The sequence below is a fragment of the Simochromis diagramma genome, unplaced genomic scaffold (genome assembly GCF_900408965.1).
Source record: "Simochromis diagramma unplaced genomic scaffold, fSimDia1.1 OVJJ01000031.1, whole genome shotgun sequence".
Classification (NCBI taxonomy): domain Eukaryota; kingdom Metazoa; phylum Chordata; class Actinopteri; order Cichliformes; family Cichlidae; genus Simochromis; species Simochromis diagramma.
Window position 1 is genome coordinate 996,702 of NW_024386983.1, and position 22,421 is coordinate 1,019,122.

Sequence of the window (22,421 nt, forward strand, 5' to 3'; positions counted from 1 at the left end):
CTGAAAGCCCAGAAACAACCTCCATAAAGTAGCTCTGCTTTTGTCACTGTGGACTGCTACCAGTATTATTTGTGTCACAGTAAATATTCAAATTTTCTTTAGATTTCTCTGTTTTCCAAGCATATCAGTGACATATCGGCAAATCAGTTCTCTCTCTGTGGCACTGTTAGCTAAAAGTTAATAAATTAACACAAGGTGTTATTCTGAGGTTTTTTAATTTTTCCCCTTTTTGACAGACATTAAAATGAAGCAAAATCTTACAAATTTAAAGGAAGGAGATAATGAAGAATTCAGAACTGATGAAAAATGGCAATAGTAACTGTTAGGTAAGTCACACTGGCTGGTAAAAGCAAAGAGAAGTTCCTTCAGTGGGCTGGTTTCAGTCATTATGCAAATGTACTGTTTATAAGATTGGGGAAACCTGCAGTCAGCTGAGACTGAAGAAGTCACCTGGATGAGTGATGAAACGTTTCTCCCACTGAAAACGCTACTTCCAGATGAACAGAATCAACCATTTGGAGATCTGCTTACCTGGATGACTGAGCATGCATCAAGACAAAGAGAAGTTAACCTTTATTTAGTGATATGACCAAATAGCAAAATGGACTTTTTGGGAGGAAGTCTGCAGAATTGAACCCAAAGTCATTCTGGCATTCTTCTTCCCGCTTCGGATTTTTTTTTTTTTTGTCAAATTTTTTTTCAGGGCCAACAAATGTTGAAAGAAGCCTTTAACTGTCAAACTTCTTGTTTGGACCTCTAATAAAATCATCATGTCTGACTAGCTTGTCTGATATGGCTAAAAACCAAATTGTGCTACCCTCTTCACTCATTTGGATGAGCAATTTAGGTTCTCACCACAGCGAGGCCGCTGGTAGGTCAAAAACTTTGAGTATCCCTAACCACTTATATGAAGGAACAAATAACAGTGTATGGAGAAGAGCCAATCGGGGGGCGATTGTGGCTCAGGGGGTTGGGAAGCGTATCTGTAACTGGAAGTTCGCTGGTTCGATCCCCGGGCTCTCTGTCATGGTCGGTGTGTCCATGGGCAAGACACTTTACCTATCGCCTACTGGTGATGGCCAGAGGGGCGATGGCGCGATATGGCAGCCTCGCCTCTGTCAGTCTGCCCAGGGCAGCTGTGGCTACAACTGTAGCTGCCTCCACCAGTGTGTGATGTGAGAATGATGAATCGTGGTATTGTAAAGCGCTTTGGGTGCCGTGAACAGCGCTATAGAAATCCAATCCATTATCCATTATTATTAAAATATCACTTTAAAAAAAAACAATATTCAAGTACAATACAGATAGCTTGAAAATTCTACGTTAAGTACAGTAGTCATACCTGGGTCCTGGGTGAGCAACCAGACAAAAACATTCAAAAAGTCCTAGGAGTGAAGGGAACAGTTTACCCAGCCCAGGATAGGGTTACCACCCGGGAGCCAGGTCCGAGGAGGGGGCCTGGGGGCGAACGTCTGGCAGCTGGGCCTTAGTCCACGGGGCCCGCCCAGACACAGTCCAATAAATGGACATTAGCCCAGACTCCTGTAGGCCCATCACCAGCAGGAAGCACTCTAGGGGTCGGGTGCAGTGTGTGCTGGGCAGCTGCCAGGGGATTCTCACAAACCATCAGGCGACTCAGGTTGGTTGACACACCTCTACAATGTTGCATGTAGATCAGGGTGGAACCTCTTGACCGGGGTGGTGTTTTCCATCTTCAAGAAGCGTGGGCCCAAGAGCATGCTCCAACTATAGGGGGGAAAATCACACTGCTCGGCCAGAGTTCGTCCATTAGTCGAATGTCGGATACCGGAGGAACAATGTGGTTTTCATCCTGGTCATGGAACGCTGGCCCTGCTCTTCACGCTCTTGAGGATACTTGAGGGTGCATGGGAGTTTGCCCAGCCAGTCTACACGTGTTTTGTGTACTTGGAAAAGGTATTCAACTGTGTCCGTCTGAGTGTTCTGTGGGAGGTTCTTCGAGAGTATTCGGGTGTCTGGCACACTGATGGGGGCCATTTGATCCTTATAGAACTTTTGCAAGAGCTTGGTCCGCATAGCCGGTAATAAGTCATACTCATTTCCAGTGGGGTTTGGACTCTGCCAAATCTGTTCTTTGTCACTGATTCAGATTATTTGTACAGAATTTCAAGGCATAGCCAGGTGGTGGGAGGTTTCCACTAGGACTGCCTGAGAATTTCATCTCTGCTTTTCGCAGATAATATGGTTCTGTTGGCTTTATCAGGTGGTGGCCTCCAGTTCACATCGGAGCAATTCTCACGCCAGTGTGAAGCAGCGGGAATGACAATCAGCACCTCCAAATCTGAGGCCATGGTCTTCAGCAGAAAAAAGGGTGAAGTGCCCACTCCAGGTCAGGGACCTGGAATCTCCTCCCCAAGTGGAGGAGTTTAAGTATCTCTGGGTTTTCTTCACAAGTAAGGGAAGAAGATGGATTGGTGCAGCGTCTGCAGTGATACGGACGCTGTACAGGTCTGTCTATAAACTGTTGTCGAACAGATCCTGACTCAAGAGTCTGGATCACTGTATCAGAGGGCAGAATCTTGTTTTGATTTCTTTTGAAGGAATAACTGGACTATAAGAAATTTCAGAGTCATTATTTTGAATATGAATCTGTCACGACGGAGCAGGATAGACTCACGCACAGACTGCGAATCACAATAAACAGTTCCTTATTAACACAACTCTAAGTGCACCATATACAAGTGGGGAAAAGGGGGTCCAGGGATCCCAGGAGTCCACTGCCGGTCCGCTCACTCCACATGGAAATCCTCCTCCTTCTACATGCCACACTTAAACTGCCACACTCACGTACAGGTTCTGAAACAGGGTCTCAAGACGGGGCAAGGAGAATCTATATACAGGGTCAAGGTATTTAATACTAAGAAAACATGAATAGAACTCGAAATGTTGGAAAGCCCAGAATTACACTAAGGAGTGTTACACAATAGTCCAGCGACGAAGGTCTCATAGCCACTGCCTTAAGAAGTGGCAGACAGACAGGTTGATGAATCACAGGTGAGTAATTACTTGCAGGTGTGAGGACCGAAAGCAGGAGCCCATGATGAACTCCACCCAGGCAGACCGTTGCAAGCAGGGACGAGAGAGAGAGAGAGAAACCAGAACAAACACATGTAGCCTCACTGGGCCGACTGGGCAGACACAGGGACCGTGACAGTATGTTACCCAAGCAAAATAACAGAAACAAAAGAGTTGTGTTGTCATGGTCCTCCTGGATGTCCCCTGTCCCCTCTCCCTCTGGTTTTTCTTTCTTTTTCTATCTGTCTGTGCTGTGTGGGTGCACTAACCACACCCTGTGTTTTAGAGGTGGATCTTCTGCCTACTCCAGCCAGACTGGGCACACCTGGGTACCTGAGGTGATTACCCCACCTGTTTCTGAACTTGTGATCTGCCGCTCCCTACTGAGGCTTGAGGAAGACGTCCATTTGATGCCAGACTGTTAATAAAGACCTGTTAGTGAGATTGGTGTCTCAGTATGGAAATGTCTTGATGCACGCTCAATCATCCAGGTAAGGAAATCCCAAAAAGTTGATTCTGTTCATTTGGAGTATGGAAATGTTTGTCTGCTTACCTTCTGCTTCTTTCTGTGCCGATATCTAGACCTGGGGTGTGAGTAAAAAGGAGGATTAAGGATCTGTTGAACTGGCGGAGAGTCGTAACTGAGGAGTTATGGATCAGACGGCTTGAAGGTTCTGCTATCGCTGGCAACTTGATGTTCTAATTGTAAAAAGACAAAAACGCTCTGAACTTGGATTCTGAGTCTGTGTTTTCAGTCAGAAAACCTCAAACATGACAGGTATAGTACATGTACATGTTAAAACAGGAGTTTGCAGTGTAACTAATCAACTATGTGTTTTATAAAACATGTTAGTGAAATTGTAGTCAAGTTCCTAAACTTGCAAAAAAAAAAGGGTTGTTTTTTTGTTTTTTTTATTGTGATAAACTTCTTCAAATTTAAAATTGTATTCAATTTTGGTTATTGTTATTGTGTCCACTTGTAAATAACATTTACGTTGTGCAAGTCTTACTTATTTTTCACTTTTTCTTTGTCATGCCACCTTTGTGTTGAACTGAATTTGGGTTTTAGCCCTTGTTTATTTTTCTTGTCCTGGAGCTTCTAAATTATTCATTTTGTCTTGAGACTTCTTTAAAGCTCTTATAATTATGCACCCTGCAAGCTTCTCCTTTTACTACATTTCCGTTAACATTTGACACTACTCAACAATTCTGTTTCTACTTGCTCTTGCTGGACTGGTTTGACAAGGTGTTAGAACTCAAAGGGCATAAGTAGCGTTTCTAATGCTGTTTGAATCTAACGTACTACTTTTGCAACTATCCCACTCAGATAAGTTTCCTTAGAAGTGCAGTATGCAGATGATCTGATGGATCCAAAAATGAATAACTCCAGTAAGTCCTATTATTTTCTTTTTCATATTTATTGTTTTTTTTGTTTTGTTTTTTGAGGACTTTTAATAATAAAATGAATAATTAAAATAATCTTCAACCTGAGTGCTAATTTAGTTTTTTCTTTTTGCTCTTAGGTGCATCCTCTAACAAGAAAAGGTAATCCCATGTTTATATCGTGCTTTCATTCCCTTAAACACATTTCTCATGTACTGATGAAGCTCATGATCTGAGTTGTTATGAAATTGAACACATTAAACTCCAAAAAAAAAAAGAAAATGTATGGTTTTAATTTAAGTGGTGTACAAAGAGTCATCCTAAGGATGGTCAAAAGTAGATGAAAATTAAGGACTTGGATTAAAGAATTGAAAGTGGTTCTTTTGAGGCTACATTAGTCAAGTCTGGTTTTACTGGTTTCCCATATGCTAGCTCAATCCAAAGAAGTGAGGACTTGTTAAACTGAACCTACATGTTCCTAAAACATATATATCTATATAACAATGCTTTGTATGTATATTTATCATATAAGGGTTTCAGTCTTCATGCTCCAAGCTTGTGTCCTCTACCAGAGGCCTGGGAGCTTGAGGGTCCTGTTCCTTCTTCCTGATGTTGCTGTCATTCGGTATCACTACAGCTATCATTACAGCCGTCTGCTTCTGGTTGTCTACCACCACTATGTCCATTTGGTTAGCTGCCACCGTTTTGCCCATCTGTATCTTGAAGTCCCAAAAGATCTTTGGTCAGTTATTCTGCACCACCCTAGTAGGAGTCTCCCATGTTGATCTCAGGACTTCCAGTCCATACTCGGCCCAGATGTTCCTGTATTCTACGCCGGCCACTGGTTTGTTGGGGGTTTTGTTTGTTTGCTTTTTTATATATATGTAAATATTTATCATGAACTCATGGGGATGTGGTGAACAACACTAAAGGTCAACTTGAAGCCAATAGCGTCAGTCAGCATCAAGTGCGGGATCTACCAAGGAGATGCTCTGTCCCCCCTGATGTTCTGCAGGGGCCTGAAGAACAATACGGGCCTCGACAAAGGCATCATTTGGACACACCCCATTTGCTTGATACAGGCCTGGGGGTTTCAATGTCAGGTGTAACATCACTAGCAATCAATAAACCTTTTCAAATTACATCTGCCTGCCTCTGAATGTGTACATGTGGGTCGTGCTCACAACTACAATGTGTTTCTCTGGCAGACATTAGCATTCTGATGCTTTTTTTGTCTCTCGGCAGTCAGTCTTTCTGTTAGCATGATTAACCTACATTGAAGTGAGACATGTCATTGTGTTCTCTTCCTTTGATTTATTTACGCTGTAAATTTGGCCATTTTTAGATGTGAATCTGTTGCGCTCAGTCTGTTTTGTGACAGCTGCTCACAACTGCAGGTGGTCATGAGATCACAACTGTGTTAGTTAAACTACTGTACAAATCTTTCTGCTATAGATAAGCATTATTTACTATTAACTACCTGTAGGTACTGCATGTAAACTATGACACATTACGCATAGTTTTATTTCTCTGCAGAGATCATGGGGACGGAACCGAATCTGCCAGTTTTCCATCTTTCCATAACAATCCTCAAGACTTGGACTCCATATTTGCAGTATGTGATTGTAGAAAATTTTTCACCATCGTTAAAATCATTGAAAAATTATCTGTTTTGATGATCCTTGCAGTGCTATTAAGACTAGTGTTGTCAACTCCTACTACACTGCCTGATTGTGGTTCTGTCTGTTCTGTTACAGTTACTTCAGGAGGACATTATAGCATTTGTGAAGAATGAACTGCAGATGATTCAGAGTGTTTTGAGTCAAGGAAACTCTGACTATTTAGAGACTCAGAAGAAGCACGAGGATGTGGGAGATTTTGGTGAAGAAAAGCAGATCAGGATCAGGAGAACGGCTTTTCTTAAGATCACACTGCAGTTCCTGAGGAGAATGAATCACAACGAACTAGCTGAGTCCATCCAGAGCAGTAAGACATCTTAACAATACTGAGAAACAAATGATGATAATTAAAATGACAAAGGCTATGACATCTAATGATGCCACACTGATCCATAATACTGTCATGGATTGCTGTATGGTGGGCAGGAAGTGAACCTTAATGCAGGACTCATGAAAAAAGGAAATAAACTCAAAACGGGTTTAATACTGAAGTCTTTCAAAATATACATGCAAAAAACAGAACAGAGGAACAGCTAATGCCGAGATGTAGACTTAACCTATGAACTGGACACAATGGGGAAAAACTCAGAAAGTGACAGGAGAATAAACCTGAATTGGGATGCCACCAGCATCAACATAACAAAACAAAAACTAAGGCTCAGCATATCAGTGTGATTACAAGTAAGCTGAATTTATTTGCTCACTTGAGACTTCCATAAAAATCTTTATTTTCATGGAGAGAAAGAATGTAATACACAATCAAAAATCCAGAAAAAACACACACAAAGTTATACATACTAACTTTATGGACTGTGCTGACTTTGCTTTTTTTCTGGATTTTTGGTTGATATTCTCTCTCTGTTAAAATGCAAACAACTACTGTGACTGTTTGGGTGTGGTCTATGGCGCCACTGCAGGGAGGCTGACACACCGGAGCTGCATCAGCTCATCACACCTCCCCTGCATTAATACCAAGACTCTTTTATGAATACATGCTGTTGGAATGCACTCACAATGTGGTTGGGTATTGTCTTGCTGAATTAAGCAATGAAAAAGACATGGGTTAGATAGTAGCATTCATATAAATCTTTATGGTGCATCCCCAGATGTAAAGGTTTTACATGCCATGTGTACAAATCATGGAACAATATAAATAATGGATGTAATACAGGTCTAAAAACTGAAGCCATTACAACTCCATTACACATGTGTACCGTATTATTCAGACCAAACAAAACAAAACAGTCAGATAAGTCAAACTTTACTCAACTTATTCTTCTTGCTTCCTCCACTTCTGTACCATTGATTCATTAATGTTGAATTCTCAGGCAGCTGTTCTATTCCCATGTTGTTGCAGTATATTAGTGACTAACCTCGTATTGTGGATGGATTATCTCAGTTGTTCTCCTGACTGAAGTTTGGTCCGTTTACAGCATCCTGCCATGCGATTGCATTTGTCTCTAACCATCAGTAACCCTCACGTTAACTTTTACCGAGTGGAAAAAAGTTAGCGTTCATCCTCCAGCTTCAGTGAGTTTATGCTATGCTAACATAGCTGTGTTGCTAGCGATCACGTAGCACATCATTATATAGCAGCTAGCCCAACTTCAGTAACCCTACAAACGTCACTGCTGTTTAGTTTTCTGTCTTCATTTGCGTTGGAAGTGACAGCAGAGCTGTAAGATTGAATTTTTCAGAAATCTCTCAGTCAGAACATGCTATATCATGTTTAGGTGGAAGTTAGCGAGCTAACTTCCTGCTAACTTCTAACTCCGTTAAATGTATTAAATTCTGTTTTCATGGATGCCTGGATGTTAAACTTAATTGTTACACCTGGTAAAGCAGCAACGCTGATCATTTTATTAAGGATGAAAGAATTTAGACAGTTTTTAACTCTCAGTGATGCCGTAGTGTTCGTTTGACTTTGGGACCTGAAGTGTTGGAGTTTAGGACCCAGATTACTCCACGAGGTTCCTGACTACGATAGCCGTAATGCTCCGACAATCAATCAAGGAGGCTTCGTAGCTTAGCAAAGTCATACTAAAACATTTTTGACAGATTTCTGAGCGCCGTGTACCACATTAAATTGGTTCGAGGTCAGTAAGTACAACCAGAATTCATCATAAGTCGCACCAGATTATAAGGTGCACTGTTGATTTTTGAGAAAATTAAAGCATTTTAAGTACGCCTAATAGTCTGAAAAATGCAGTACTCAAATATGTATTTAAAATCACTGGATTCTGTTTTTGGATTTTACACACTGTCTAAACTCTTTTGAAAATGAGGTTGTATCACATTTGCCATTGTTACTGCAAACTCCACTTGGTGTTATTACTGGGGTTTTTTATGTTTTGTTTTTGTTTGTTTGTTTTTAATTCAGAAACTAACACAATGAACTGCCAGCGGAAAGTCAAATTTAATCTGAAGAAGAAGTTTGAGGGAGTTGCTAAAGCTGGAAATCCAATGCTCCTCACAGAGCTCTACATCACAGAGGGGGGAACTGGAAAAGTCAATGATGAACATGAGATCCGACAAATTGAAGCAGTATTTAGGAAAACAGCCACAACAGAAACGACAATCAAATGTGAAGATATCTTTAAAACTTCATCTGAAAGAGATGGGCCAATCAGAACAGTGCTGACAAACGGAGTGGCTGGCATTGGGAAAACAGTCTTAACACAGAAATACACTCTTGACTGGGCTGAAGACAAAGCCAATCAGGACATTCAGTTTATATTTCCATTTACTTTCAGAGAGCTGAATGTGCTGAAAGAGAAAAAGTTCAGCTTGAAGAAACTTCTTCATCACTTCTTTTCTGAAACAAAAGGAGAAACCTACAACTATAACAAGCCCCAAGTTGTGTTCATCTTTGACGGTCTGGATGAGTGCCGCCTTCCTCTGGATTTCGAAAAAAATAAAACTTTGACTAATGTCAGAGAGTCGACTTCACTGGATGTGCTGCTGACAAACCTCATCAGTGGTAAACTCCTTCCCTCCGCTCGCCTCTGGATAACCACACGACCTGCAGCAGCCAATCAGATCCCTCCTGAGTATGTGCACATGGTGACGGAGGTCAGAGGGTTTTCTGATCCACAGAAGGAGGAGTATTTCAGGAAGAGATTCAGAGATGAGCGACAGGCTAGCATTGTCCTCAGCAATATCCAGACATCGCGAAGCCTCCACATCATGTGCTGCATCCCAGTCTTCTGTTGGATCACTGCTACAGTTCTGGAAGATGTGCTGAAAACCAGAAGGGGAGGACAGCTGCCCAAGACCCTGACTGAGATGTACATCCACTTCCTGGTGGTTCAGGCCAAAGTGAAGAAGGTCAAGTGTGATGGAGGAGCTGAGACATATCAATACTGGAGGAAGATGACAGAGTCTCTGGGCAAACTGGCGTTTGATCAGCTGCAGAAAGGAAACCTGATCTTCTATGAATCAGACCTGACAGAGAGTGGCATCGATGTCAGAGCAGCCTCAGTGTACTCAGGAGTGTTCACACAGATCTTCAAAGAGGAGAGAGGACTGTATCAGGAAAAGGTGTTCTGCTTCGTCCATCTGAGCGTTCAGGAGTTTCTGGCTGCTCTTCATGTCCATCTGACCTTCATCAACTCTGGAGTCAATCTGCTTTCTGATGCACAATCTAAATCCAAGTTGTCCAAACTGTTATTTAAGGACAACGCAGCTACAAAGTTTTACCAGACTGCTGTGGACAAAGCCTTGCAGAGCCCAAATGGACACCTAGATCTCTTCCTCCGTTTCCTCTTGGGTCTTTCACTGGAAACCAACCAGAGTCTCCTGCAAGGTTTGCCAAGGCGGCAAGACAGTTGCTCAAAACCTAAACAGAAAACAATCCAATACATCAAAAAGATGATAACAAAAGTCTCTTCACAGAGAAGCATCAATCTGTTTTACTGTCTGAATGAACTGAATGACAGTTCTCTAGTGGAAGAAATTCAAAAATCACTGAGGTCAGGAAGACTCTCCACAAACCAACTATCACCTGCTCACTGGTCAGCACTGGTCTTCATCCTACTGTCATCTGAAGAAAATTTGAATGTGTTTGACCTAAAGAAATACTCTGCTTCAGAGGAGGCTCTTCTGAGGCTGCTGCCAGTGGTCAAAACCTCCAGCACAGCTCTGTAGGTTGATTTTTATAAATAACAATATATAGAAGCATGAAAGAAAAAAACAACAACCATAAATTACTTCCATTTGTAATATTTGTAACTTTCTGTTTTTTCCCCCCAGACTAAGTGACTGTAAACTGACAGACAGAAGCTGCTTATTTCTGGCAAACGTTTTTAACTCCCCATTGTGTAATTTGGTTGAACTAGACCTTAGTAACAACAACCTCCAAGATTCAGGAGTGATCTCACTCTGTGCTGGACTGCAGAATCCAAACTGTCAACTGAAAACTCTCAGGTGTTTGTTTATTTTATTGTAAGGAAGACTTTTATTTCAATTTCAGTTTCTTAAATAAAACCAAATTTGTTTCTTTTAACATCTAGGTTGGACCAAAACAGCCTCACAAGCGCATGCTGTCAGGATCTCTCATCAGTCCTCAGCACCCAGTCCAGTCTGACAACTCTGTCCCTGAATTATAACAAGCTGCAGAATTCAGCAGTGAAGCTGCTTTCTGATGGCTTGTCCAGTCCACAGTGTAAACTCCAAGTTCTCGGGTTAGATAAATTTTACATTGCTCAGTGTGTGTGTGTGTGTGTGTGTGTGTGTACACATATATAGCTCTGTATGCCGCCTCGTCTTCCCCAAAGATGAGCCCCACCATGGTGGTATCATCTGCAAACTTAATCACTGCGTTGTTGCGTTGTCTGGGTGGGTACTGACACAGTCATGTGTGTACAGAGTGTACAGTAGGGGACTTAGTACACAGTCTTGTGGAGAGTTGCTGTTAAGGCTGGGGAAAGATGAGGCCCCACTCTAACTCTCTGACAGGAAGTCTCTAATCCAGCAGCAGGTAGTTGAAGGAAGTTCAATATCCAGCAGTTTTATTATTGGTCTGTCCGGGAGTATTGTATTGAAAGCACAGCTAAAGTCAACAAGGAGCAGCCTGTTGTTCCAGGTGAGAGATGGTGGTGTGGAGCGTTGTAACAATGGCATCTTCAGTTGATCTGTTAGCTCTGTATGGAAACTGGAGCGGGTCAAGTGTGGGTGGCAGGCACAGGGTGGATCACACTGATGCAGTTTCTCCTGTACCGTGCCATTGGTGGCGGGAGTCTTTTAAATCACTGGCTAACGCGGGGAGCATCAGTAGTGAGTCACGGATGGGAGTGGGCTTTCAAAGCTAGCAGGGACACCACTATGAATACAATACATGAACATTTTAGAACCGAGAAACAGCATGCCATGACACCCAGCGCCATCTTTCCTGTGTTTCCTGAGTTCTTATTATGTCCTCCGGAAAGCCGTAGAAGTGGTGATAGTCCAACGTAATGTTCCTTGCACAGCGTAATCCCAAACTCAGAATATCACTTGTTGTTCCTAGAGTATTTAAAAGTAGAATGGGAGGCTTCAGTTTTCAGGCCCCTCTTCTGTGGAACCAGCTTCCAGTTTGGATTCAGGAGACAGACACTATCTCTACTTTCAAGATCAGGCTTCAAACTTTCCTTTTTGCTAAAGCATATAGTTAGGGCTGGACCAGGTGACCCTGAATCCTCCCTTAGTTATGCTGCAATAGACGTAGGCTGCCGGGGATTCCCATGATGCACTGGGTGTTTCTTCTTCACTCACTATGTGCTTATACACCTCTACATTTAATCATTAGTTATTTTCAGTCTCCGGCTCTCTTCCACAGCGTGTCTTTGTCCTATCTTCCTACCCACACCTCAGCCAATCACAGCAGATGGCCCCGCCCCTCCCTGAACCTTGTTGTACCGGAAGTTTCTTCCTGTTAAACGGGAGTTTTTTCCTTTTCACAGATGCCAAAACGTTTGCACAGTGGGGTCATATATAATTGGGTGGATGGGTTTTCTTGTTTGTTGGGGTTTTTTAGTATTATTGTAGGATCTTTGCCTTACAATATAAAGTGCCTTAAGGCAACTGTTGTTGTGATTTGATGCTATATAAATCAAACTAAATTGAGAATTGATGGTAAGTGTTGTAACTCGTCCACATAGGGATAAGAAGTTTATGAACTGTGCAGCCTATGCTTTGGATATGTAATGGATGTACTGTTGATGCAGTTTATGGAATAGTAGGAGATTTTATAAGTTTTTCTTGACAAGCTTGAATGTTTTATGAAGTGATGAATATGAACAGCAAAATGCCGTCTGGATATAAACAGGTTTTGTGATCAGTGGTATATCTTAGAATTCCATTGTTTTGTTTTGGGGTTAAACATCTGAATCAAAACAAAAGTGTTTCTTTTAACATCTAGGTTGGAAAGAAACTGCCTCACAAATGCATCCTGCCAGATACTCTCATCAGTCCTCAGCACCCAGTCCTCCAGTCTGAGAACTCTGTCCCTGAATTACAATCTGCTGCAGGATTCAGGGGTGAAGCTGCTTTCTGTTGGCTTGTCCAGTCCACAGTGTAAACTCCAGATTCTCAGGTATGATGTATTTTACCTAGAGCTCATCAAGACTCTTGAATATGCTCTCTCTCTCAGACATTACATACATAGAACATTAGAGACAATGGTAATATTTAAATATTGAAGTGAGTGTGTATGTTATATAATGCCTGTAATTCTATTAAATCCAGCAGTGAGTATTTGTGAGAGAGCAAATAGTAAGTGCAAAGAAAAGGAACAAACAAAAAAATAAAGGTAACATAAAATAACATGAAAAAAATGTAATTAAATTTATTTTTATAGTGTCAAATTACAACAACAATTGTGTCAAGGCACTTTATATTGTAGAGACAAGATACTACAATAATAAATTGAAAAACTCAACAATTTGGGTTAGTTTTAGCCTCCTAACCCTCTCAGCCTCTGAGTCACTATAAGAAGAAACAAAATTACAATCATCTGCAGTGGTTCTGTAGATCCCCGAGAGCTTGACAGAAAAGGCTGGTGTTAGTGCTCCACATAATATGAACCTAGAAAGCAGATGTGAGAATAGTATATGGTTCAGACTGTGACTACATTGTGATGAGATGGGAACACAGCTTTTGCTTAACAAAAAAGCAAAAACTTTCATCAAAATTACATAATCTGAGTAAAAAATACTGAAGTAACTATGATTTATCACGGGCAGTGCCAACTGCAATGTCATCAGAGAGAAGCAGTAATAATGTCACTTTCAATTTATTGTTATTTTTATCAAAATATATTTTAAAAACATTATTTATAATAATATTATTTTGTACATCAATCTAATACAGCAAGAGAAGCGTGAGGGACACTGGTGTTGTAAACATTATTTGATATTATTAATATTATTTGTGGTATGCCATTTTAAAAAGTGTAACATTACTTTAAAAACACATAGCTCTGTTATAGTGACTCATTAAATGACTCGTTTTCTATTATAATTGAATACCATCTAATGTGCGTGGGGTTGTTATAGCAAGGCAGCTGAGCGTCCTGTGATGTAATTAGTATTTCACACAAATGCCACAAGAAAGGTGGACATCGAGGCTGCAGGTGGATCCTCTCTCATGCCCTGGATTACCTGACAGGAAGACCACAGTATGTGCATCTTCAACATTTTGTGTCTGACTAGAGGATCAGCAACACAGGGGCACCACAAGGGGCCGTCCTCGCCCCCTTCCTCTTCATTCTACACCACAGACTTCAGCCACTGCACAGAGACCTCCGTCTTCAGAGGTTTTCTGCCGACTCTGCGGTGGTTGGATGCATCAGTGACGGTGATGAGACAGAGTACCAGGCTGTGGTCGACTGTGTGTGAGCAGAATCATCTGCAGCTCAACGTGGCAAAGACCAAAGAATCAACTGTTGACTGAAAGCTGAGGTCATTGTGACCATGATGACCTTAGCCTCTTAGCAAACAACAGAAAATCATTTGCAAGAAATTTATGAGTGATCTTTGATAGCAATTTAATCTTTGATAAACAGATGAACAATGTAATCAAAACTAGCAAAAGTTAAGCCTTTTCTCTGCTTCAGAGATTTTGAGAAAGCGATCCATGGCTTCACCTCACCTCGACTTCTGTAATAGCCTCTATTCTGGTGTTACCTCGTCATCTACTGGCTGACTGCAGCTGGTCCAAAACACTGCAGCGGGGCTCCTAACTGGCACACGCAAGCGAGATCACATATCTCCCATACTTGCATCATTACACTGGCTGCCAGTCAGTTTTCAAATTGATTTTAAGATTTTAACACTTGTTTTTAAGGCGCTGCATGGACTAGTTCCTGCATATCTTTCTGATCTTCTAACCTGGTATACTCCTGCAAGATCTTTGAGGTCTGCGGACCAAATGCTACTAGTTGTCCCAAGGTCCAGATTAAAACTCTGAGGAGACCGGGCATTTGTGGCGGCTGCTCCTAAATTGTGGAACACTTCGCCTCTGCACATCAGGACCTCCCCAACACTGGAGACTTTCAAAACCCATCTAAACCTATTTTTATTGTCTTGCTTTTAAATCAGTATGAGTCTGTAACTATTGTTTTTATTATCATTCTATGATTCTATTCCCTTCTAACTTTATCCTATTTTATGTCTTTTGCTTTAACTATTTTTATTGTACCACAATCTACAGGAAGTGCCAGAGTCGTCTCTGTTGTCTTTCAACATCTGAGTCGGTTTGTTTTAGCAATGTAAACATAGTTGTTATTCAGACCTAATTTTCCACCTAAAATCATCCCTGTACTCCAACAATGCAGCCACAATCTTTCAATGAGCACAGTCCAATCAGTACTTGCCAAAAGAAAAGAGGCTATGAAGAAATACAGCATTATGTATTGGAGGTGCTGTAAGTGATCGGTCCTAGAAAACTAAGATTGCACTGCTTAATTTATCATTTCTTCATTTTTACACTTTCAGGTTGTCTTACTGTTTTCTGTCATCGGGAAGTTGTGGTTTTCTGGCTTCAGTTTTCAGCAATCAGCCTTCCAGCCTGAGAGAACTGGATATGAGCCACAATAGTCTGTGGGATTCAGGAGTCAAGCAGCTCTGTGTTGGTCTACAGAGTCGATTCTGTAGACTGGAAACTCTCAGGTCAGAGTTCTAACTGTGATATTTCATGTTGATTTTTTTCTATCATCCCCACTTTCTTTTTGTGTGGCTTAATCAGTAATTAACATACTCCCCCCCCCCCCCCCCCCCCCCCCAGCCTGAGGTTCTGTGGGCTGAAAGAGAAAAGCTGTGAATTTCTGGGTTCACTTCTCAGCTCCAAGGAGTGTCATCTGAAAGTGGTTAATTTAAGTGCCAATAAATTGCTGGATTCAGGAGTGATGAAGCTTTCAGCTGAACTACAAAGTCCTGATTGTCAAATAAAATCTCTCAGGTAAGGAATCCTTAAATCAGACAAATTAGCTGTGTTCTATGCACTGGCATGCTTATCTTAAATGTTTAGTTGCTTAGGTCTTCACAACCTGATTAGCAGACAACAAGCTGTCATTTCTTGATGACATTTACAAAAATGGATTTCACAGCAGTGGGGAATACATTTCATTACAGTAGATGTCTTTCTGAAAACGCTAGAAGTATTTATTTTTTTAAACATTTATTTATTGGTTTTAACCGGTTTTACATGGTGCACCGTGAGCATTAAAAAAAATAAAGTAAAAAATAAATAAATACATAAATAAAAACAAAACCACAACAACAACAACGGTTCTGGGTCAGTATTGACCCAGAACCGTGACAATAACCAGGAAGAAATAATACCAGGAAGAAAGTTGTTATTGTCACGGTTCTGGGTCAGTATTGACCCAGAACCGTGACAATAACCAGGAAGAAATAATACCAGGAAGAAAGTTGTTATTTCCAAATATCGGAGTAAACCTAGACAGTTGTATCATTTCTCCGAAGTAGTTATGTGTTAAAATGTACTAAATGTATTAATGAGACTTAATATGGATGGTATTGATTTGTTTAAATTAGTGCAGAACAGGATCACATCATCTGCTATAAGTATTGTTATTGCCAATGTCATGTGCAAACAGTGCAGAGTAGCTACATAAATTCTACTCACACCGAAGTTGATTATTTGTTAATAGTTTTACATCCTTGCTGCATATATTTATTACTTCTAGATTGAACTAATTCATTATTATCAGGATTTCCTAAAAACTCCCTGAAAAAGCCTTCAGCTGATCCAAAATGCTGCTTTCAGACTCCTGGCTTACACGGTTCCTACGGTGTTTAAAAGTAGGCTTTGAGGTGCTGCAGTATTCCTGAACAATAAGAATCAGCTCTCAGACAATATCGCCACATAAGCAATGATGACGTCAAAACTGCATATACAACTACTGTCTATAAACAGCATGTCTCTGAGCTTGCTTGCTCATAAGGGTCTATCTGACATACAATTTATTCTCTGCCTACTGTTTTTTGCTTTTGTAGTCTGTCAGGCTGCTGGATACGTGAGAAAGGATGCATTTCTCTGGCTTCAGCCCTCACATCCAACCCCTTCAGCCTGAAGGAGCTGGACCTGACCTACAATTGTCCTGGTGACCTGGGAGCAAAACTGCTTTCTGCTAAACTGAAGGATCCCCAATGCAGCCTTGAGACTCTCAGGTATAAAGAGCCTTTTTGTCTTGTACAGATGTCTAAGCATCATGTTTGTGAACTAACCCATTATAATATAATGGGTGTATCAGTATAATCTCATTATTATACACCCATTATATTATATATCACCCATTAACCAGATCAAAGTTGATACTGATCATCTTCAGTGCAGAATTCAAGGTTGTGACATTCATGTGATTCTTACATGACTGAAAACAAGAACACTGTATTTTTTCAAATACAAAATATTTGTCGATGTGTCTCATTATGCTTTATTCATAAAAATGTGGCCCCTTTATGCATTTTCTCAGATTATGTTTACTTCATCCATCCATGATTGGCTTCATGAGTAGTTGTGGGAATAGCAGCCTGAGTGTCATGAATCGGCTGTGGCACGCAGGATGTAGGACCCAAAACACAGGACACTCAGACGGAGGAGTAAACTCAAAGAGGCTGCTTTTATTGCAGTAGCAGAAAAAACTCCATAAACTATAAACTTGCAAAAACTAAACTAAACTAATACTAAACTCTAAGAAACCTAGGGACGAGGCGCACAAAGGGAAACCACACAGCATGAGGGGCCAACGCGACACTGACACAGGGCTAAAATACACTGAGGGATAACGAGGGGATGGGACACAGGAGGAGAGCACAGCTGGGAGTAATCAAACACAACAAGACCAGAGGAAGCCAAACTAGAGACTAACAAAGTAAAACAGGAAACACAACACATAGACGCGGATTTGACAAGGGGAGACTGGGTCTGTCTCTCAGTGGGACAAAACCACCAGGAGGCATCCTAACTGGAGTAGCAGCTCTTCCTCTTTTAAATGATGGATGAAAATAGCAGAAAGACAACTAAGACAGTCCCACAACATCCAGAATGTTAAGGAACCTGAGACAAATCTCATTCACCCCACGGAGCAGACCACTGAGACTTATATGGGCGACCGTGGCTCAGGGGGTTGGGAAGCGTATCTGTAACCGGAAGGTCGCCGGTTCGATCCCTGGGCTCTCTGTCCTGGTCGTTGTGTCCTTGGGCAAGACACTTTACCCTACTGGTGTTGGCCAGAGGGGCCGATGGCGCGATATGGCAGCCTGGCTTCTGTCAGTCAGCCCCAGGGCAGCTGTGGCTACAACTGTAGCTGCCTCCACCAGTGTGTGAATGTGAGAGTGAATGAATAGTGGCATTGTGAAGCGCTTTGGTGCCTTGAAAAGCGCTTTATAAATCCAATCCATTATTATATGCCTCATTCTTACTTAACCTTTTAATTACATGTTGTATCAGGAAAAATGTAAAAAACACTTTTCACTAACAAATCGAACTATGGAAAGCATAAGCTGCATGAGACATGCGTAAAATACATATAAAACTGACTATTAGATTGCTTTTTTAAAAATTAATTTTCATTTTGGAAATAATAAATGTAATTGTTACACAGCACGGTGGTTAGCACTGTTGCCGCACAGCAACAAGGTCCTGAGTTCAATTCCACCATCAGGCCGGGTCTTTGTATGTGGAGTTGGCACGTTCCCGTATGTGTGTGGGTTCCTTACGGGTACTCCAGCTTCCTCCCACAGCCCAAAGACATGCAGCTTGTGGGGATAGGTTCATTGATTAGTCTAAATTGCCCATAGGTGAGAATACGGGAGTGAATGTGAGCGCGAATGATTTTTTACTCTTCGTTTCAGGCTGGACTACTCAGGAGCAGAGGGTGCGAAGAAGGGTAAGTAATTCATTAAGTCTTTTTTTTTTTAACTGGGAAGCTCAATACTATGTTTAATTCCTGAAAATATGTCAATAACAGTGTGCGCTAGTTTGCATTAATGTAACCTACATGAACGTGTTATTAATGGCACCTGTGGTTAGTTAACTGAATAGCATCCTGCTGCACACAAAGTTTTTGATATTCATGTTCAAACACTGCTGTAGATTTCAATGTGCAAATAAAAGAGGCCTGAAAGTGAGTAGACAGAAGATTTTTCAAAGCAAAAAACAAAACAACTTCAAGTGTTTTATTCATAAAGCTAAACTTTCAAAGCGCTCTTTAATATTCAAACATGTGTATAACCCCAAAAGTTGATTCAGTTGATCTGGACGCAGCGTTTTCAGTGTTAGAAACGTTACATCATCATCAGCTGACTGCAGGTTTCAACCTTATGAACAACATTTGCATAATGACTGAAACTAGCACTGAATGAACTGTGAGGTCAGCTCTTTGACATTTCTCCAGATGAACATGATTTACTTACCCTGACGACCGAGCATGCATCAGGACAAATGTGTAAAACCTGTGAGAAACACTGCAGTGATGAAACATCTCAGTGTTGTATATTTTTCTTCCAACAGTTGCCTGCAGTCTCACACTGGACCCCGATACAGCTCACAGGAACCTTGCTCTCTCTGCAGACAGAAAGGCAGTACTTGGGTCGAAACGACCAATTTTACATTCACGGTGGGAATTATTTCCTAGCAGTCCAGAGGTTTATTATAAGTGGGAGCAGGTGCTATGTACACAGGGTCTCACTGGTTTAAGTATCTGGGAGGTAGAGTGGAAGGGAACTGTTTCCATAGGTGTAACTTACAAAGCTGGACCTGACAAAGGTCCAGATGAATCCTGGCATGGAGGAAATGACAGATCCTGGATGCTGCTCTGCAGAGATAATCATTACTCAGCGTGGCACGATTACAAAATGACAGAAATACGACTTTCTCCGCGCCCCGCTGGTTTTCAAAAAGTTGGAGTTTTTTTGGACTGGCCAGCTGGCATTCTGTCCTTCTTTGATGTCTCCTCTGATACCCCGGTCCACCTCCACACCGTTTTCTGCAGGTTCACTGAGCCCCTCTACCCTGCACTGTGGTTCTGGTTTACACTTGAAATGTACAAGTGCTCAGCAGCTTTGTGTGACCTGCAGGGATAGCAGTCACCAAATGTAAACAAGTACTTAAGTGCCACACAGAACAACCTTTGTACACACCGTGATCACCTGACCACATATTTTGAGACACGTCAGACTTTGATGCAGAAATATTTTATTATGTTTTTCTCTGAAAAAAGTGTTTGATCACCAAGTCTCTGACCCTAATGGTTAAGACTGGAATTTAGAGTAAGTGGAAGCAGCCATAGTCAGTCTCTGCATGAATAATGATTCCAACATAAATACCTGCTGATTATTAAGTTAGTCAGGGATTAAAGACCTGTTCTGCTCATGTTCACTTCTAAAGTGTTTTTCTTGGACTCCAGCGTAGCTTTGTTCAGTTTATGTATCTTACATGAGGACTTGTGTACTTGCCTTGTTTATGAATACTTCAGGACCTCATAGAGCACATTGTTATATTAATTAACATTACATAGTTATATTTGCAATGATACAATAATGTGTTCTGTTAGATATATTTCATGTATCTGCTGATCATTTGTAATCTTTTGTTCTGGTCATGATTAAATCTAAATGCTTTTTAACAGAAGAACTGTGTGTACCAGTATGCTCTCCCACAACACTGTGTAAGCTGTGCAGGACTCAGTGACTGAAGCACATCTTTAGTCTTCATACTACATCCTGGGGCATACGTCACAAATCTGTGCTTCTGAATCTTTATCTGGATCATGTGACTCTTTCATCCAACTACAGTGGCTCTCTGTGGCTTTGACAAAAAACAAATTACTACTGTTACTTGTTAAAAAGTCCTCCTGCCTCCCTGCAGTACCTCAGATCCTAATATGCCTACACTGCACATAAGGAGGCGGTGCTTCCTCTGCTCCGCAGAGCAGAGGTTGTTGAAGTCATCAGAGCAGGTCCTCACCTACACAGCAGAGATTCAGAGAGTAAAAAGGGACGTCCATGTTGTCAAACTTGAGCTTGGGGCTGTGTCCACAGATTGTCCACCCTGAATCAGAGATATAGGCTGTGTCTCAATTCAGGGGCTGCATCCTTTGAAGGCCGATTACGTCACAGCAACGAGACGAAGGCTGCTTCAAATGCATCCTTCATTTCCCCGAATTTGAAGGATGGCTCGGGTGTGTCCTTCATGGCCCGACCTATCCCAGAGTTCATACCCTTCATACTCGGTTACCCTGTTACCCACCAGCTTGATAGCTAGTCGGGAGGTTAAAGGTCACTAGGGCCAATGAGAACAGCGAACTCCCGGCACATCGTTTTCAGATCCCTGTGGTCTTTCACTACTCAGGTTAAACGTGATATATAAGTCACTTAGATATCTTAAAAATTTTATTGTTTGGCTTTTTTCAGTGTTTGATTTGTTCCTCAGTAAATCTGTTTGGCTGAGATTAAAGTTCTAGTTTTCACACAGCTGAATAAACGTCAAACAGAAAACCGATTAAACAGAAATGTGAGACGGTCGAGAGTTTACTCCAGCGTCCTGTTATATTCAGATAGCAAGGAGCAGACGGCCCAGTTTATTAAACTCCACAGAGACAGCGGTGACGCAGATCTGAAGGCCACACCGTCCAATTTCACAGCCGCTCACTTCCGGCCTACCCGACCTTCTGAGGACCCGGCCCACGTAGACCGAGAAGGCCGGGTCCTGGAAGGATGCGGCCTCTGAGTTGAGACAGCTATTGATTAAACAGAGATGGCCTCACAACCAGGTACTGGCCAAAACTTTTGGAAGCGTTTCATTTAAATATTTTCTTCCGAGCCTGCAGAGCAGACAAAAGTGGCACTTCAAGACTCCTGACATTCTTGGGGGCAAAGCAGTTATGATTGTAGATCCACGGCTTCCCTGTGCACTGTGGCTGGTGGGATGAATCACAGAAACTTTCCCAGGATCAGATGGACTGGTCAGAACTTTAATGGTGGAAGTAAGTGGGCGTGGATACACCCGCCTTCTTACCCTGCTTATTTATCTTCCTGCGTTACCAGACTAATGGAGGAAATTCACCCATGTAGACACTTTGTTACTGCCAGTGTGAGAGTAGCCACGTTGTAATAGTGAAGCATGTAGTAGCCTGGCTTCACAGGCTATATTTCCATTTATACGTTCATTGTTGTTGTTATTGTGTAGAGCTAATGTTTACCAGACGGTGTTATCTGTTGTAATTACTGTATTAATATACAAACCTGTGTTTGCTGACAGCTCCGTGTCATCATAGCGACATTATGTGAATATCTGTGTCCACTAGAGGGCGGCGTTGATCCACAAATGACAGATTTAATCCAGTTTAGCTGTGATTCTGTGTCTGCCATCTTGATATTATATTATTATAAACTTATTATATCATCTGCGCTTAATATTATATTGTGTTATTGACGTTAATACTTAATGTGAAAGACGCTGAATCATGGGAGGAGATGTTTTTATTATTTCTTCTCACACCCGTTCACCAATGTCACTTTCATTACAAGGAAGGAAAAATGCTAAAACTAAATTTCCCTTAACCTTTTTATTGAAAAGGAAAAGGAAACTCAGATTCTAGGGCATTTCAGTCGGAGCATGTTCAGTTTCTAATTTTGCAAGTTTACATTAGAGACACGGTCCTGTGGTTCTTGGGCCCAGAAACAAAAGTCATTGATTGTTTTCAGGTTTGGAGCATAAAAAAAAAAAGGAAAAGTCAGTCTTTTTTTTTTTTTTTTCTATCTCTTAACTCGAGAAAACTCGAACATGTAATACAAGAAAACG

The 22,421-nt window shown here is 41.5% G+C and overlaps 1 protein-coding gene across 2 annotated transcripts; it reads left to right on the forward strand.

Moving 5' to 3' along the window:
- The first annotated feature begins 1,275 nt into the window (after window positions 1-1,275).
- On the forward strand, window positions 1,276-19,734 carry LOC120738480 (NACHT, LRR and PYD domains-containing protein 3-like). Of its 2 annotated transcripts, XM_040039761.1 has the most exons (15): window positions 1,276-3,545; window positions 3,637-3,832; window positions 4,382-4,443; window positions 4,578-4,599; window positions 5,974-6,052; window positions 6,195-6,423; window positions 8,497-10,258; window positions 10,368-10,541; window positions 10,628-10,798; window positions 12,514-12,687; window positions 15,089-15,262; window positions 15,378-15,551; window positions 16,613-16,786; window positions 18,473-18,507; window positions 19,131-19,734. In XM_040039761.1, exons 3-15 carry the CDS (start codon window positions 4,419-4,421, stop codon window positions 19,700-19,702), a joined length of 3,765 nt encoding a protein of 1,254 aa, XP_039895695.1. In that variant the 5' UTR covers window positions 1,276-3,545; window positions 3,637-3,832; window positions 4,382-4,418; the 3' UTR covers window positions 19,703-19,734. The 2 variants fall into 2 exon arrangements, with proteins under 2 accessions (XP_039895695.1, XP_039895696.1); XM_040039762.1 differs by lacking the exons at window positions 15,089-15,262; window positions 15,378-15,551 and having other exon boundaries at window positions 1,277-3,545.
- The last annotated feature ends 2,687 nt before the right edge of the window (window positions 19,735-22,421 follow it).